General features: G+C 37.0%; 1 protein-coding gene across 1 annotated transcript; it reads left to right on the forward strand.

The window, feature by feature from the left end:
* The first annotated feature begins 470 nt into the window (after positions 1-470).
* Positions 471-16919, forward strand: LOC121515745. The gene is made up of 28 exons (XM_041796698.1): positions 471-940; positions 4657-4708; positions 4809-4835; positions 4911-4982; positions 5269-5361; positions 5788-5895; positions 8459-8539; positions 8681-8770; positions 9176-9262; positions 9354-9434; positions 9545-9649; positions 9735-9824; positions 10956-11042; positions 11131-11205; positions 11416-11490; positions 11619-11702; positions 11795-11887; positions 11963-12037; positions 13125-13193; positions 13326-13415; positions 13517-13603; positions 13671-13748; positions 13949-14032; positions 14435-14515; positions 15773-15832; positions 15922-16047; positions 16120-16270; positions 16406-16919. Exons 1-28 carry the CDS (start codon positions 572-574, stop codon positions 16866-16868), a joined length of 3033 nt encoding a protein of 1010 aa, XP_041652632.1. The 5' UTR covers positions 471-571; the 3' UTR covers positions 16869-16919.
* Positions 16920-17104: the final 185 nt, after the last annotated feature.

Below are 17104 nucleotides of genomic sequence, written 5' to 3' on the forward strand. Positions count from 1 at the left end.
AGGGGTTTAATCCCTATTCAGCTACAAAACTTGCACTCCTAATTTTTAGACCCTGAAACTTTCTGGAAATTTAGAAACTTTTCCAACTTAAAGAGAAATATTCTACTTTTGTTCTATTAATGGAAATACGGCATGTAACAAAATCAAAACCCATTTATAAAAGGCGATTTTTGCACACACGAACATCCACACACCCACAGTCTTTTTCTTAAAGAGCTCTGAAAGCTCTTTTGTCGATGCAAAGAAAGCTCCCCTTGTTCTCCTCTTATTTATTCCACTTCCATGTAATTTTGTGTGGGACGTCCTGGTGACAATGATGAGAGGAAGAGCACGATAATGATGAAAAGAAGGACAATTTGTGCATAGCATGTCACTCTGGAAATATGTCCACTGATTTCTTCTAAATGACGTGGGACTTTACATTTTAGCTGTTTGCCAGATGCTTCTTGTTGCGCAATGCATCACATGCTTCCCACTGTAGTTACAGACAGATTTTGACATGTTTATCCCTCTCCAACTGCTTACAGCGTAGCTTGCCTCTGACGTCTCATCTGCTGGCAGGTGTTCAGTTATGTGCCTGGGAATTTCAGAGCCTGCAGATCACTCTACAGTGGAGGAGCAGGACGCAAACATGAAGGAGAAGAGTGGAGGGTTTCTGGCGTGGAAGGTGCTCCTGTTTGGGATGTGCGTGCTGCTGCTCCTGTGCTCAGCAGGGGTAGTATTTCTGCTGCTTCGACAAAAGGAGCTGACAGAGGAGCTGGCCAGGTTGGACGTGCAGATGCAGATACTGTGGCAGAGCTGTGGGATAAAGGCGGAGAGAAGGCCTGGAGAAGTTGGCAGGATGGAGCTTCACCGTAACAAGAGAAACCTGGAAGAAGAGCCGACGCAAAGCCAAGAAGAGAAGGACATGCTGATGCTGATGACCTACTCCATGGTTCCTGTAAGATGCTTGTAAAGTTTTTGCCTTTTGAAAGACATCTCTATAACTGTTAATTTTAGCAGCTATTTTCAGTTTTAGTTATAGTTTTAGTCTTTAAATGAAATGCATTTTAGTTTTAGTTACATTTTAGTCATTTCTTTCCTTTTTAGTTTTAGTTGACGAAAACTCAAAACATTTTAGTCTAGTTTTAGTCCATCAAAAGTCCTCACATTTTAGTCTTTACTTTTGGTCCAAGCACTTATTCCCTTGCCTGAATCTGTTACCAAATCATGGTAGTGTGTTCTCTGCACTCTGCCAAACCTGGGATCCCTGCTTTCTACAGCTTAGAGGCAGAGGAGCTACAGATGTATTGTGTTTTGACAGATTAAACCCACAGTGGAGGAATATCACAGATTTTGAATGTCTGACGAAAACTACATTACATTTTAGTCTAGTTTTAGTAATCTTGACGAAAACTAAACTTAGTTTTTGTCAGTTTTAGTCGTCAAAGATCTATTTTTGTTAGATTTAGTCTAGTTTTTGTCATGGAAAAAAAGGCTGTCGACGAATAGTTTTAGTCAACGAAATCAACACTGCTCTATGAAAAGAGAATTTCCTAGACAGTCTTGTTGTTTTGTTTTTATAGCGATCAGGGGAGCAATCACCAACTCTTTGCTGACACATTTAACAGAATCATTTCCGCTTCTTTCCCCTTTGGGATCAGAGGCATGTCTAAGTAATGCAAGGCATGTGAGAGTCTGTTGCACAGATTTACAGAGTTTGGTTTTTAGCTCAGAGATTCCTGAATAAACACTTGGAGCACTGGAGTGTGAGTGTTTCCTGCCTCTCCCTCAGCTGTAGTTACAACTACGTGGGAGTGTCATTTCTACAGAGGATGCTACCATCTGACAGCATGATTATGTTTATGTGTATATCATATAAGAATGGGCAATACACTTGTAATTTAGCAGCCAAATAGACTTATTAAAATCTGCAGACACTGACAGGTTCAGACAGTAACACACTGGTGATCAGGGGTGTGTCCACATACTTGGATGACTCACCTTAGACACTGACTTACACTGAAATGGGACAAAGCATTTGTAGTGAGATAACTAGGGTTATCTCAACACCAAGAATTTTAGACTTCCATGCAATTTTCGTAAAATCAAGCCTGTTTCAACATCATGTGGATGAAAAGTTAAGTCTTTTGCACTAAATATTGGGCAGTTTCTTATCTTAAGATTATCCAAAATTGCAAGCAAACTCTGGCCCACTGCCTTTATTGCACTAACACAAAGGCAATGTTTTAAAGCAATGCCAAAGTACTTGTGTAATTTGGCTTAGCTCCCTCTGCTAAGAAAGAACTTGAAATGTCGGTATTTTAGTATTTGATGAACTATGAATTTTGATATGATCAAAATTATTTTTTTTTTAAAGATCGAACTATTTTGTAAAGATTAAGTATAAAAATATGTGCACATAATCTCATGAATTAGTAGCATTATTAACTTTTCTGTAGCCATAACCAAATCTCTTTTAAAGCAACAGTGTTTTAATTTTGTTGCCTGCAACAAAACAGACCAAAACTAAAACTCATGCACCTCTGTAGGCTAAAAAAGGAAACAAGATCATCAGAAACATGACTGATTATTTATGTAGCTATATGCATGCTGTCTCTGCAGCTAATTTTCCAAAGCCAATGGATTGGTCCGTCTTCAGGAAGATACAGTGCCTATAAAAAATATTCATCCCCTTAGATAATTTGGCTTTTTTGACAAAAATAGAAAATAAATTACAGAAAACTCTTAAATATGAAAGTGAAAAAGATCCCACAAAGTAATGTTAGTTGAATACAATTATGTGTGGCAACACTGCAATTTTACTCGGTTCCTCTTTGCAGAACTCCTCAAGCTCTTAGGTTGCAGGGATCGAGCGTGATTAAATGCCCTTTTCAAGCCAGGCTTCAAATTTTCTATTGGCTTGAGGTCTTGGCTTGACTCTGCCACTCTAGAACCTTATTGTCTTTAAGCCATTTCTGTGTAGCTTTTGCTGTATGCTTCAGGTTATTGTCTTGCTGGATAAAAATTGTATCCCAAGCGGTAGTTCTCTTGCAGACTGAATTGTTCTCAAGGACTTTACTATATTTTGCAACATTCATTTACCCTCTACCTTTACAAGCCTAACAGGGCTAGCTGCTGAAAAGCATCCCCGCAGCATGATGCTGCCACCACCATGCTTTACAGTGGGGATGGTGTGTTTGGTGATGTGCTATTGCAATGCCCATGATTGATTTATCAAATCATTAAAAGGGTAAAAAAGGGGCTGAATACTTTTTATAGGTATCTTGCAAATCTCCAATTGAAACACTCATTACTGATCTGAGAAGACCAGACCAATACGGGTCATTTGAGGAGAAAGAGGCGCTAGCTATGGGCACAGTTAGGTTGTACTGCGAATCACCAAACAATGGGTAACAGTGAAGAGATAAGGGTGGATGCAACTGGGTATTTGGCTTAAGCTATCGGAACTGTAGAAAATTATTTAATCAGAAAAGAGCAAAGAGCTGCACTGAAAGCTTGTCTTGGTAGAAAAGAGGGTCTTGCACTACTCCTGATTGACTTTGGCAAAACTTTAATTTACCAACTTGCTCCACTGATAGTTAACAATGAGAATAGCTGACTGTTGAGCCTGTGTTGTATAGTTAACTCCACAGGGGAGAAAGCCTACTACATCACATGTTTTGTTGCTCTGATTGACCTGTAATGAATGTTAGACAGAACATTTGTCCAATCATCTTCTGAGAATTTTTTTCAAAGGTTTTGCCCTTCCCAAACACCACGTATGGGGTGTTGCCCAGACGGATATGAAAAATATCCCATGCCATGGACATGTGACATCGTTCCTCTGGCATGCCAGGTTACCATGCGACTAATAGACATAATGTTTAGGTTTCTCACAGGGGCTTTTACTGTACACATTGAAGCATCTTGAAGATTTAAGATTCTTGTGTGTATTTTTCTTAGCTCTAAAAAGTCAAATAACTGATGGGAAACATACAAATCTGATTTATTCCATACACTAAAAATGACCCCTAAGTAGTAATTTAAGTCACCAGCCAAAGGAAATGTTTGAAGTGCAAAGAAATACACTAGTAGCTCAGAGATTCTTTCAACACAAGTCCTGCCTTAAACAAGGTAAACGCCAATCATAGTTAGGGGTTTTGGGGTGGCAACAGGGATGGCCAGTCAGATTTTAAGGATGGTCCATGCCACTTCTGGCATAATAAAGTTTGATTTATGAATAACTACCATTAACAATAAAAGCATAATATTTCAGTGAGAAATGCCAAACTCAAGCTCAATGTTCAGTTTACTTCAGTAGATAACAAAGACAGTGAGCACATTTCCAAAACAAGAATATAGGACCTTATAACTTTAGCCTTAAAAATAAAATTAAAAGCCAAAAATCTAGATATAGATAAGGTTGTTTCAAATGCTTACTCAAATATTTTGTCAACTGACTGATGAATTAAACCACTAATCATTTTAAATATGTGGAACTAATATAACCACGATTACCCCTCAGATCCTGAGAAGTAAAGACAAAGTCGTATTTGACAAAGTTTCTAACAAGAGAAAACATGCTTTCGTTTCCAGGTGATCTTAAGAGTTTTTCTTTGTAGAGCTTCCAGGTGAACTAACAATCAGCACCGACTATCTCTCTCTGTTTTTCAGATCAAAACCTTCATGGATCTGTGTAACAGCTCCAGAGGAATTTGTTTAACAGGTACCCTTCATAAATATTCTCCATTTGAGTGCTTTTCTTTCATTGGTTGCCAGTCCTTTTACTTCATCTGGTTTATGAAAAATATTCTGTTTTCCCACAGGCCCACCTGGTCCACCCGGACCACCAGGTAAAAAGATACTCTAATTTGCTGCATGAACTTAATTTAAGAAGGAGTTACTCATTGTAATTTTTTGCTTGTTAGGTTTGCATGGTAGACCTGGTTCACCTGGACCGCAGGGTGTGCCGGGGCCTGAGGGGAGACGAGGAAGAAGAGGTAAGAGTTCAGAAGAAATGGAACAACCACTTCCTGTTGACTTGACATGAATGAAGTGTGTGGTAGTCAGAAACTGAAGCCAGACAGAAGTTTCAGAGTTGTCATTGTTCAGGAATTGTTGCATAACACCAGATTCTCTGTCTGCAGAAACTTTTTCCACAACTGCTTGAATAGAAAAACATGTTGAATCATGTTTGTTGTGGTCATTTTTTCTGTGAATGCTGCCTGCTTTGATTCCAGTCTTTACTTAGAAGTTGAACCAATGATGAGTGCTCTTAATTTGCAGGACCTCCAGGTGAAAAAGGAGAACGAGGACCTAAAGGTGACCCTGGGCCCCTCCGGCTGAAAGGCGAGTCCTACAATGACATTTTCATTGAGGGTGAGAGCAATATCATTTCAACAAGACATGAATGTGATCAACAGACTGCTAATAATATTTACTGAATATTGTGTGGGAAATCAATGGTGCCTAATTCTACAAACTAGTAGTACATTCTTTGGTGTCTTTTTTGTTTTTAGGACAAATGTGACATACTTAGTTCAGTGGTAAGACTGCAACAATAGAAAACTGGAAAAAGAAATGCATAAAAAGTTTGGCTTGAAAATTATTTTGCAGACTTAAATGATAATGAATAAATATTAATCATGATTTTAGTATACCACATTTACTTTTTTCTGTGTTTTTGTTTTCTTTTTAATCAAATAAGCCTTCCAAAAAAAGAATATACAAATCTCAGTTTTACCTTTTTTTTTTTTTTTTTTTTTTTTTTTTTAAACCTTTGGTTTCTTTTGATTTACTTCTCAGGTCCCCCTGGCCCACCTGGCCCACCTGGACCACCTGGACCACCTAGCCCCCCTCCTCCTTGTTTTAAAATGTGTGGAAGAGAGATCCATCAAACCATCACATCACTGGGTGAGAGCAATTTCATAAACATCAGGAGCATGATTAATTTTTAAATGAACTTTACAGCAGTGACAATAAATGATTCACTAAATTTTATTTGAGTATTTAATACACACATCAAATAATATGGCACATTATGGTGTGACATACACTATATTGCCAAAAGTATTCACTCACCTGCCTTGACTTGCATATGAACTTAAGGGGCATCCCATTCTTAAGCCATAGGGTTTATTATGACCTTGGTCCAACCTTTGCAGCTATAACAGCTTCAACTCTTCTGGGAAGACTTTCCACAAGGTTTAGGAGTTTTTTTATGGGAATTTTTGACCATTCTTCCAGAAGCGCATTTATGAAGTGTTCTATCGGGTTGAAGTCAGGACTCTGTGCAGGCCAGTCAAGTTCATCCACACCAAACTCTCTCATCAGTGACTTTATGGACCTTGCTTTGTGCACTGGTGCACAGTCATGTTGGAACAGGAAGGGGCCATCCCCAAACTGTTCCCCCAAAGCTGGGAGCATGGAAATGTCCAAAATCTCTTGGTATGCTGAAGCATTCAGAGCTTCTTTCACTGGAACTAAGGGACCAGGCCCAGCTCCTTATAAACAACCCCACACCATAATCCCCCCTCCACCAAACTTTACACTTGGAAAAATGCAGTCAGACAAGTACCGTTCTCCTGGCGACCGCCAAACCCAGACTCATCCACCAGATTGCCAGATGGAGAGGCGCAATTCGTCACTCCAGAGAACGTGTCTCCACTGCTCTATAGAGTCCAGTGACAGCATGCTTAACACCACTGCATCCAACGCTTTGCATTGCGCTTGGTGATGTACAGCTTGGATGCAGCTGCTCGGCCATGGAAACCCATTCCATGAAGCTCTCTACACACTGTTCTTGAGCTAATCTGAAGGCCACATGACGTTCGGAGGTCTGTAGCAATTTACTCTGCAGAAAGTTGGTGACCTCTGTGCACTATGCACCTCAGCATCTGCTGAGCCTGCTCCCTCATTTTACATGGCCTACCACTTGGTGGCTGAGTTGCTGTTGTTCCCAATCACTTCCATTTTGTTATGAAACCACTGACAGTTGACTGTGGAATATTTAGGAGTGAGGAAATTTCACGGCTGGACTTGTTGCACAGGTGGCATCCTATCACAGTACCACGCTGGAATTCACTGAGCTCCTGAGAGCGATCCATCCTTTCACAAATGTTTGTAGAAACAGCCTGCATGCCTAGGTGCTTGATTTTATACACCTGTGGCCATGGAAGTGATTGGAACACCTGATATTAATTATTTGGTTGGGTGACTGAATACTTTTGGCAATACAGTGTATAAAACAATACAACATGACACACTACAAGATGGTAACGAAGGTTGCATTAAAAGGTACTGAATCACATTTGTTGTTTCAATTTTTTCCATTATGTGTGTTGTTTAGTATTTGTTATATGTTTGATTGTATTGTTTAATGGCATAAAAAGAAGGACTGGGACAGCATTTGCATTTTACTATTTTAGATTTTAACGTAAATGTTAAAGCAGGGGTGTCAAACTCATACTGAGTCCAGGGCCAGATTTGCTCCAATGAGACGTCCTGTGGGCCGGACTATTTAGGCCAGGAGTGTGAATGTCAATCATGGGTTTTGAATATAGGCCTAACCTAAGAGTCCAACAAGGTCAACATTTATTCATTTACTCAACAGTCAACCTCATTTCCACCATTAGTAAAATATGAAAAATATATATATATGAATAACACTGATAGTAAATCATTCTGAGATTCAAAAAGTCACAATGATAAGTTTTAAGGCTCAAATACTGAGATAAAAAGTCAAACTTATTAGTTCGAAAGGTCAAAACATGAAATTTAAAGGCAAAATAATGTTTTTTAAAGGCAAATATATGAGATAGAAAGTCAAAATTACAAGTTTAAAAGGTAAAAATATGACTTTGGATTTTAAATTGTGAATCTCGAAGGTCAAAATATGACAGGAAAAGGTCAAACGTGAAAAAAATCAAAATCATAAGTTTAAGCCAGAACTGTGAGATCCAAAATTGAAAATATGAAATGACAACATTAACTTATTTTCCCACCTTCCTGACTTATTGTCTAATTACTTTCACTCTTTACTTTTTCAGATTTTTATAATCAACAAGAATATTTTAAATCATCAAGGTAAAGTTTACAAATTTATACTGGAGGAAATCTGCAGACCTCATACTGGTGGGCCAGTTATAGTAGAAAAGTCCTATGCTCTTGCGGGCCAGATTTGGCCCCTGGGCCTTGAGTTTGACACCCCTGTGTTAAAGGAACCAGTACAGCAATTATGATCCAGCAGGGGGAGCCAGAGCTACATTATGCAGAAAGCCAAGCATAAAACCCTCAGGACCAGAGAAACATGGCATAATTACAGACAGCACAAAAGTTTATCATTTAGTTTATCATAACTTTATTTTTAGGCTGCACATTTATTTATTGACTTTTGTTTGCATTTATGAATCTGCTGTAATAATTAGAAAACTAATTTTTAAATTACACTCTTTAAATTACACTCTTCTTCATTTAGAGTCGAGTCCTTCTCTGAGTGCGGAGGCTGTCAATGAAACTGAGGCAGAGGAAAACAACAGCTGGACAACAATAAACACTGGTAGGAAGAAATTCAGACTCTACAGACCATATAAGGCCTTCAGCAGCAATAATTGTAAAGAGCTGAATTAGAAGGGTTTTCTAAAACTAAAGTAGCTATTTTTAAGTGATGCATAATAGTACATTGTTTTTGTTTCAACAGACATACAAACAGCACTTCCACTTGAAGACAAAATAAATCTGTTAAATGTGACAGATTTTCAAACCCCAGTGGAAACCACCAGAGAAACTGGTGAGTAACTATTTTGGGTGATGGGAGACCTCCCATTTAATGATGAGTTTGAAAAAATCTTTTTAAAATTTCCATTCAGTCTCTTCCCAAACAACAACCTGAATTTTATTTATTTTCATTGACTATTAATTTTATCCCTCCATATAACCCCACAAACATACAAAGAAATAATACATATTGTCTTATTGTTTCATCTGATTAATCAGATTTCTTTCATTATACATTTTACACTGATTAATTGTAGAATTATTTAATATGTAAATTTATATTATGTATAAACGTTTAATGCATTTTTTTACATTGCTTAAATTGGCAGTAACTGAACTGTTCATGTCAATAAAACAAATTGAAATTGAAATTGAAAAAATTACTTTCAGTGTGTGTCTTGCTCTCTCTCTTTTCAAGTGTTGGTTTATCCAGACTACAGCAACAACACCTTCAATGACACTAGCACAGAAAACATTACACAGACACCGGTTCCATTAGTAACAGGTACAAACTGTTTTACATTATACCTTTCTCAAATGCCCTTCAACAAAATAGATGTTTTTACTTAACACATGATGTCTTTTTCTTTATACAGCACTACTTTCTCCTGATGTAAGTGAAAAAAGCAACACCTTCAGTGGCCACAGGAAGAATGAAGACACACCCATGAGAAGTGGTATAAAAACAATAATACTAATTATTGTCCTCATTTTGCGGTATCGCACCATGCATTTTTTAAGATTAGCTTCCTGAGCTCACTAAATATCTTTGTTGAATTTTCTGCAGAGTTAGTATCACCTGGCCCAGACCCCAGACATAACATGAAGACTGAAACAAGTGCAGAAAAAGCCGAGGAATCACTGACAGAGGCTTCAGTCAGCGTTTTACCCGGTGGGATACTCAAACTTCATATAATGGTGATCGCCACAGATTTAAAATTAACTTCTTTCACATGTTATTAAACATAAATCCACAGTGTTACCATCTCCACATCCAGCGCATGAGGTCGGAGATGCACTGAATGTCACCGACTCTGAGAAACTTCGAGAATCTCTGAAGAAATCAAGTAAGCCACCGCCTGATCTCACAGCCAGATCTCTGGATGGATTTAACTTTTTTATACACAACAGGAATGCTGCCTCACTAGTCATTTTTAATACAGAAAAGAATTAGAACAGAATGCAAAATTAAAATGTTAAGGGGTAAATATGAGCAATAGCTATTAGGAATGTCTGTCATTTTACTGAATTGTTTACTTCAGTATGTCCATCATGTTGTTTGGCAATATTTGGAATTGTGAAATGTCATTGGCATATAGACTTTATCGTGATGAACATGAAGATGCAGTGAGGTGGACAGCAGGATAGGATGACCCCCCCCTATGGAGTCTAGACACTGGTGGGGGTGATGGAAGGAGTAAGATAAGATGAGCAAGAGACTTCTGAGGAGTACATTTCAGAGGAGCCTCACCCAGACGCTGATGAGATGTAATGGAGGTGGCTGGGGAGGAGGAGGGTTGCAGTGATTGCACTGAAACAACAGACTGACTGGGAAGGAAAGAGAACAGATTTTAAGATATGACAGCTGCAGGATGATTAGATGGAGAGGGGCCGTCTTCCTGCTTGAATTTACGCTAAGCTTCATTAAGTATGTCCGACTCTTTATGATGTAAATTAACATTTTGGTGCATCTTCCATTATCAGAGATCAGAAAAACTGACAAAAACACATCCTAAAGTTGTCATTTAATATAATTTTTTTAAGTGTTTCAACCAGTTTGAAGCATGGTGAGAGATGCTGTTGGTTCCTCTTAATGCTCAGTACGATTTATGTTCAGTGGTGGAGTGCATGGTATTCGCAGGTAAAGCCACTTATTTTTGGTCTCCTTAGAGTATATCTACTTTTAAATGAAGACTTTACTGAATGAAGATAATTTGAATTAGGGTATACTAACTTCTACACGCACCACTACAGTGCTGGCTGCAATATTGTACAATAAGGTACAACACAACACAATGCAATATAATATGATGTGACATGATCCAGTACAATAAAATAACATGACACAATGTGATGCAATAAGATACTACACAGAACAGACTTATCCTCTACAAAGTAACCTGCAGGATGCCTAAAATGAAACTGAATTTTATCATATGAACAAATACATGAAACCTTTTTTAAATTTTATCTTTTAGAGTTAGTCTTGTTTCATAAAGATGATGATAAAGATACCTTGAATGACTCCAACACAGCGACAGAGACACCAGTAAAGTTATTATCAGGTAAATAAAGTTCATGTGGATTGTGAGTAAAACAAGTTTGAAGAATTATAAGGAAAATATATAATACATTTTTTATTTTATTCCACAGCCACGCTTTCTGAGGACAAAAATAATGATACTTTTAAAGAAAGAGGAACAACTATTGCCACACCCAAGAACACTGGTGAGAAAGTGGACCATGGCTGTTATGAAAGAGCATTTTTCCTGTGTTATTTGCAGCAGTGCTAATTTACAATATGATTTATGCACTTTATTTACTTCACATTCAAACAGATACATGAGCACAGTTACTGTTAAAATTAGTTTTATTGTGGTATTTTAGAAAAAAATCGCAAACAGGGTCTTTGAGTGATCAGTACTTCTTTTTCCTTAGCCTCTTCATACTCAAACCAGAACGACAGAGAAGATCATTTTAACAACAACAACAACAAATGGATGAAAACTAGTGGTAAATTTTGACTTTAAACTTTAAAATGAAAGTACCGGACAGTAATTATGACATGCTGCTTTCAGTTGAATGTAACAGATGTTTTTCAATAAATTGAATACCTGAAATGCATCTCATCTTCTTTGCAGATCAACCAACAGAAAGTTCAATGGACGGCTTCAGAGATGGCGTTAATGTGACTGAGTCGATGACACATACCCTAAAGACTTCTGGTAAACTGGCATTTTGAGCAGCTGTCATAGGAAAATAAGTATTTTAAGATGAAAAAAAGACATGATGACACAATATTTCTTTTTATTTTCAGACATTCTATCCTTGCATAACAATGACAGCGATGACGCCCTGAATGACTCCAACACAGTGAATGTAACAGAGGCATCCACAAGGGTATTGACAGGTAGAGCTGCAGTGTTTAAGTCACAAGTGAAACATCTACTCTCATTCTTATTCTATAACAATTATTCCATTTTAGGGTCCCTATCTGCACAAGGAAGCAGTGATAAAGACAATAAATCTGGAATTGTTGTAGAAACATCAACGACAAGTGGTAAGCAGCTGTTGTTTACTATTTTAATGACTTTTGACTGATTCACACATTAAAATTAGGTTAAATTGAGTTTTTTTTCTCCTCCCCAAGTTTCATGGCACTATCTTTTTTAAACCTTTGTAATGATTAAATTTGTCTGAAGGATAAGTTAAATGTTCTAATTCTTATATAGCACAGAAAAATATTTTCAAGCATTTGTTTCAACAGTTCAAGCATTTCAAGTGCATCCTGATAAACTGAAACATCAACTCTCTCTTTGGACAGGGATTTATTGTAAATTTTTCTTTTCTGTAGTCCACACAAATACCCCAAAATTTCAAAAGAATTCCATAAAATTTCTCTGAAAATACTTTATCATATTTTTTTTTAAAATATCCCACTAAAATTACACCAAAATTTCTTTTTTTCCCAACTTATACTGTGAAACTTTATTTTAAGACTACATATCTTTTTAAGAAATATCACAAAATTCTAAGTTAAATTCTGAACATTTTCTAGCAAATTTGACACAATTCAAAACAAATTCCCATTAAAAAAATAGAAAATATCCAAAAGTTACAAATACAATCCCCACAATTCTATGAAAATGTCTAAACAAAGACCCATGAAAATTTGTTGAATCTTCAAATGACACCTCCCTAAATTCCCAGCCAAATTTCCCCCAAAATTACAAATATGTTCCCCAAATTTCCAAGAAAATGCCTGAAATTTTTACCCCAAAAAATCCCCTTGAAATATAATAAAGTTTCCCAATTAAAATTCCCTTGAAAATGCCAAAATTGGAAAAAAAAATAAAATAAAATCAACGCAAATATACAAACATATCTCCAATTTTTCATTAAAGTACTCCAAAATTTCCAGGCAAATTCCCAAAAATATTTTAATTGCAGAATGATTATGTTGTCGGAAAGCCAAATCATGAGTCCTCATATGTACATGCAGGGTCTTAGGAGGATATTTAGGCTATAGGTATTAGAATTAAATACATAGATAGACACAGTCAAAATGTGTACATTTTTATCATAACATTTGTAGGAAACCTGACATGGCTTCAAAATGTATATTTTATTCATCATTGTTTTACCAGGCTTTTCATCTTCTCCCACGAAAAGCAGCAAGCTCATTTTGACCAGCTACAAGAAACGGACAACAACTGGTGACTTAACTTTGTTGATTTTAAATTTTAAAGGATATAAGTAAATGATTTTTATGTTTTGCTGTTTTTGAATCCAAGTTTCTGTTCCCTAAAATTATAAAATTAAACAATGGCTCATCTTTCTCTATGCAGAATCACCAACAACACAGCCAGCCAATGAACAAAGAGATGTACTGAATCACACAGACGCTGGTGAACTTCCAGAAACAAGTTTGCCATCTGGTGAGGAAGAGTATCAATTCAAATGGAATGATGGGATTAGAAGTAATGTGGCTTATATGAAATTATCACTGACTACACAATTTCTATGAACTTTTTAACAGAGATGGCTCTTCAAAAGCACAACCCTGACATGTGGAATCACTCCAACACGGAAAATGTTACAGAGGCACCAGTTACATTATTAACAGGTACAAACTGCCCCATAACTCCATTAATGTTTTAAATAGTTGAATAAGGACTTGTCTTCTTGTACAGCTCTACTGCAGCCCGACATGACAGGAAAGACGGACACCTTGAACAACAAGAACATCAAGGATACACCCATAAAAACTGGTACGGTTGTATCAACTATGTTTTGTATCAATAATGCCCAATTTAAACATAGGTATTTCTGATTTATTCTAAAGATTTAAGGAAATGTATGATGAACTTGTTTAATATTAGTTGTGACTGATCAATTAATACACATGTTATAAAGATAAAGTTGAGATTAAAATACAAGCTTGTGACACCATTTTTTTTTAAACTCCCAGAGTCTCACAAAGACAAAAGCCAAAACAAAAAGAAGGAAACCAAAAGAGAGAAAACAACAGAAGCAGCAACTCGACCCTCAACAGGTAATAAATGATGTGTTTCAAATTATCTTTAGCAGTAACAGTAACTTAAAGCTCCTATGAGGAACTTTTGGTCCCTGCCTTATTTTGGTCTGACAATATAGCGGCCTTTATCTCTTTGAGGATCTTTTTCTGAACCTGTTGGTAGTAGTTTTAGTTTTAGTTTTGTCTGCACACTTTAACTGTCTTCATCTGACACCAACCCTGGTCCAGTGTTTACAAGTATGGCAAACAGCTACATAGAAATGATTCATTTCTTCACTGATGGTCTTGTTTGATATTGCCGTTCATAAAGAAGCATCAATCTTATTTTTAGTCTATTTTATAACTGACTGAAATCTCCTCACACGAGCTTCAAAAACAATCATTTGTTTCTTTATGTTTAATTGTCCTTTAATTTTACAGCCCCGCTTCTTGTAGCCCCGGCTCAAAGGAATGATGCTTTCAATGACAATGGGAACATTACAAACAAAGGCAAAAAACACGGTGAGAAACTGTCACTCGGACCATACTGACTACATTTATTCTATTGCTCCCTACAATGCCATGTTTAAAGTTCATACTGTAATACTGCTGGTAACATAGCTCTCTGCCACACCTTCATGTTCAGGGGGAATTGTAACTAATTACGTTTCACTCAAAGTACTGTTCTTTTTATGTACATTTTGAAATCAGCTTTAACTAGAGTAATTGTACTTTTACTTGAATACAATAGTCGTGTACTTTCCCCCCATCTGGTCCCTTTAGATTATCAACAGTCACTGTAACTTGCAACCTGCAGCATGAAAAAATGTAATTGTCTAATTATCTATTCTTATTCACAATTTTATTCTATAAACCTCCTTTTTTTTTCTTTCTGTTGTAGCAACGTTTGAATTTTACCTATAAGGATTAAAAAGGTTATCTTAGCTTAGCTAGCCAGTCTTATAAATTTATGTGTGGTCATTAGTGAACTAATGTTTTGTTGGAGATAATAAAGTAATTAGTAGAGATTTCAATAAAACAACTAAAATTGATTTAACACTGGAAAACCGACATTTTTCTGTCAAGATTAGTGATGGGCTGTTTGTGAACGAGTCGGTTCAAAGAGCCAGCTCATCTACGTGACCAATGAGAGCCGGGTCCTGTTTGAGAATGTTTCATATCATTATTACTATTACCAATTTATTGTTAGATTGATTGTGTGTGTCTGTCTGTTATTTGATTGATTAGGAGGGATGATCTTTTGATCTCTATCACAGGCAGAGCATGACTTAAGGTTTATTGTTTGATCGTGTAACATGTATTTCAGGTGTGTCATACAGCCCGGCCAATGAGCTTTCATCTGACTTGCTAGTGATTTGGTGAGACAATACATTCTGAAAAATAATTACACAATATTTTCATCAATTTTAAAAATTGAGCTGAGTTGGAGTAAGATACCTTCTCAAAAGTTATGACATTGCTAAAATTGGAAGGTCAAATGAAGCCAAACTGGTACGTGAATGAAGAGCTGTTTGGGAGCCGAAAGAGCCGACTCTTTTTGCTGAGCTGAGCCAAATGATCAGGATCACTGAAAAGAGCCGTAATTCCCATCAAATTCCCATCACTAGTCAAGATAAGAAGATAAATGAGTGGAGATCTTTAGAAAGCAATCAGAGTTTACTTGTTATCACCAGAAAATTAAGTTAAAAAAATTAAATGTAAGGATGAATGTTCACTTAGGACTTCCTTAGAAAAGACTTCTTTTTCTCTTTTTCCCAGATTCCTTACATCAAATGCAGCTGAACAACAGAACAGTTGGTGAGAGATGGACAAAAACTGGTGAGTACATGTTAAAATACTCTTCAAACTACCTCTCACTGTACGGGATTTCTCATAAAATACTAAAATAATTGTCTTTATTTCCTTAGTGTGCAGCCTTAAGACGATCAAATGTTCTGAGAGAGCCACCAAAATGCAGAGCACGTTTGGAGCCTGGATGTCCGATGCATCTCAGCTGAATGGAGGTCGATACTGGCTGGCTGAGCATTTTTCAGGTGATTTTACAGTTCATAATTTATCACAGATTTGTGTGTTACTGTGTATTTACAGTACAAATTTCTCCCCAGGTCGACTTTTAACAGAGTACAGGGATGCTCCCACTTCTCAGAGCACGAGCAACAGGACCATAGACGTCGGGAAGTTCTACCAGGGCTGCGGTCATGTTGTTTATAAGGGGTCACTTTACTTTCACAACGCGGGAACAAACAGGCTGATAAAGTAGGTGTTTCTGTTCAAATGTAGAGCTCTGTGTTCTTGCCTTGGTAAATCATCCATACTCATTTTTGTCTGTGTCATATAACGTGGGACTTTTGTACTGAACTTCCTAACCTACCTATGACCAATATTTTACAGGTTTGACCTGAACACCAGAAGAACAAACACTCTGATCATGGCAAACAGCAGATACAACAACCTGGCCTACCTTTTCCGCAACTCAAAGACGTATTTTAAGTTTGCCGTGGATGAAAATGGGCTGTGGGTCATTTTTGCATCAGATACATTTGATGACATAATGGTGGCGAACATTAACTCTGACATGTTCTCTGTTGAGTCTATCACTAACACTCAATATCCCTCAGCTAAAGCAGGAAATGCTTTCATCGTGTGTGGTGTGTTGTACTTCACAGATCACATGGACAGTAGAGTTACATATGCCTTTGACTTAGAGACAGGGAGGCCTCAGGATGCCAGTTTTGATTTAAGGCCCACTGATGGCATCTTGGCTATGCTGTCTTATTATCCTAACAGAAAGCTTCTGTATTTGTGGGATGACAGCAGCATTAAAACCTGCAAAGTCAGACTTAAAATGCACTGAAAATAAACACAAACTTTGTGAAATGAGCAATAAAATATTTTTATAACCTTACTCTGTGTGTGTGTATAAATTGACACACTGACCTGATTTTGACAAAGCTGCTGGAGGAAGATAAACTGGTCAGACTGGAAACTGTTTGCACTTATGACATTTATCACATGCATTGCTATATGTTTTTTATTTTCCCCAGATGATACAGATGATTGCAACATTGTTTAATGAAGAACTGCATTAAT

This window comes from Cheilinus undulatus, linkage group 9 (genome assembly GCF_018320785.1).
Source record: "Cheilinus undulatus linkage group 9, ASM1832078v1, whole genome shotgun sequence".
Classification (NCBI taxonomy): Eukaryota; Metazoa; Chordata; class Actinopteri; order Labriformes; family Labridae; genus Cheilinus; species Cheilinus undulatus.

Bases quoted from the DNA above. Each gene is read 5' to 3' on its own strand.
- LOC121515745 (XM_041796698.1), top strand. From the start codon at position 572: ATGTGCCTGGGAATTTCAGAGCCTGCAGATCACTCTACAGTGGAGGAG. The intron at 5,362-5,787 runs GTGAGAGCAATA...TTTACTTCTCAG, and splicing joins CAATGACATTTTCATTGAGG to GTCCCCCTGGCCCACCTGGC. The intron at 12,038-13,124 runs GTAAGCAGCTGT...TTGTTTTACCAG, and splicing joins AGAAACATCAACGACAAGTG to GCTTTTCATCTTCTCCCACG.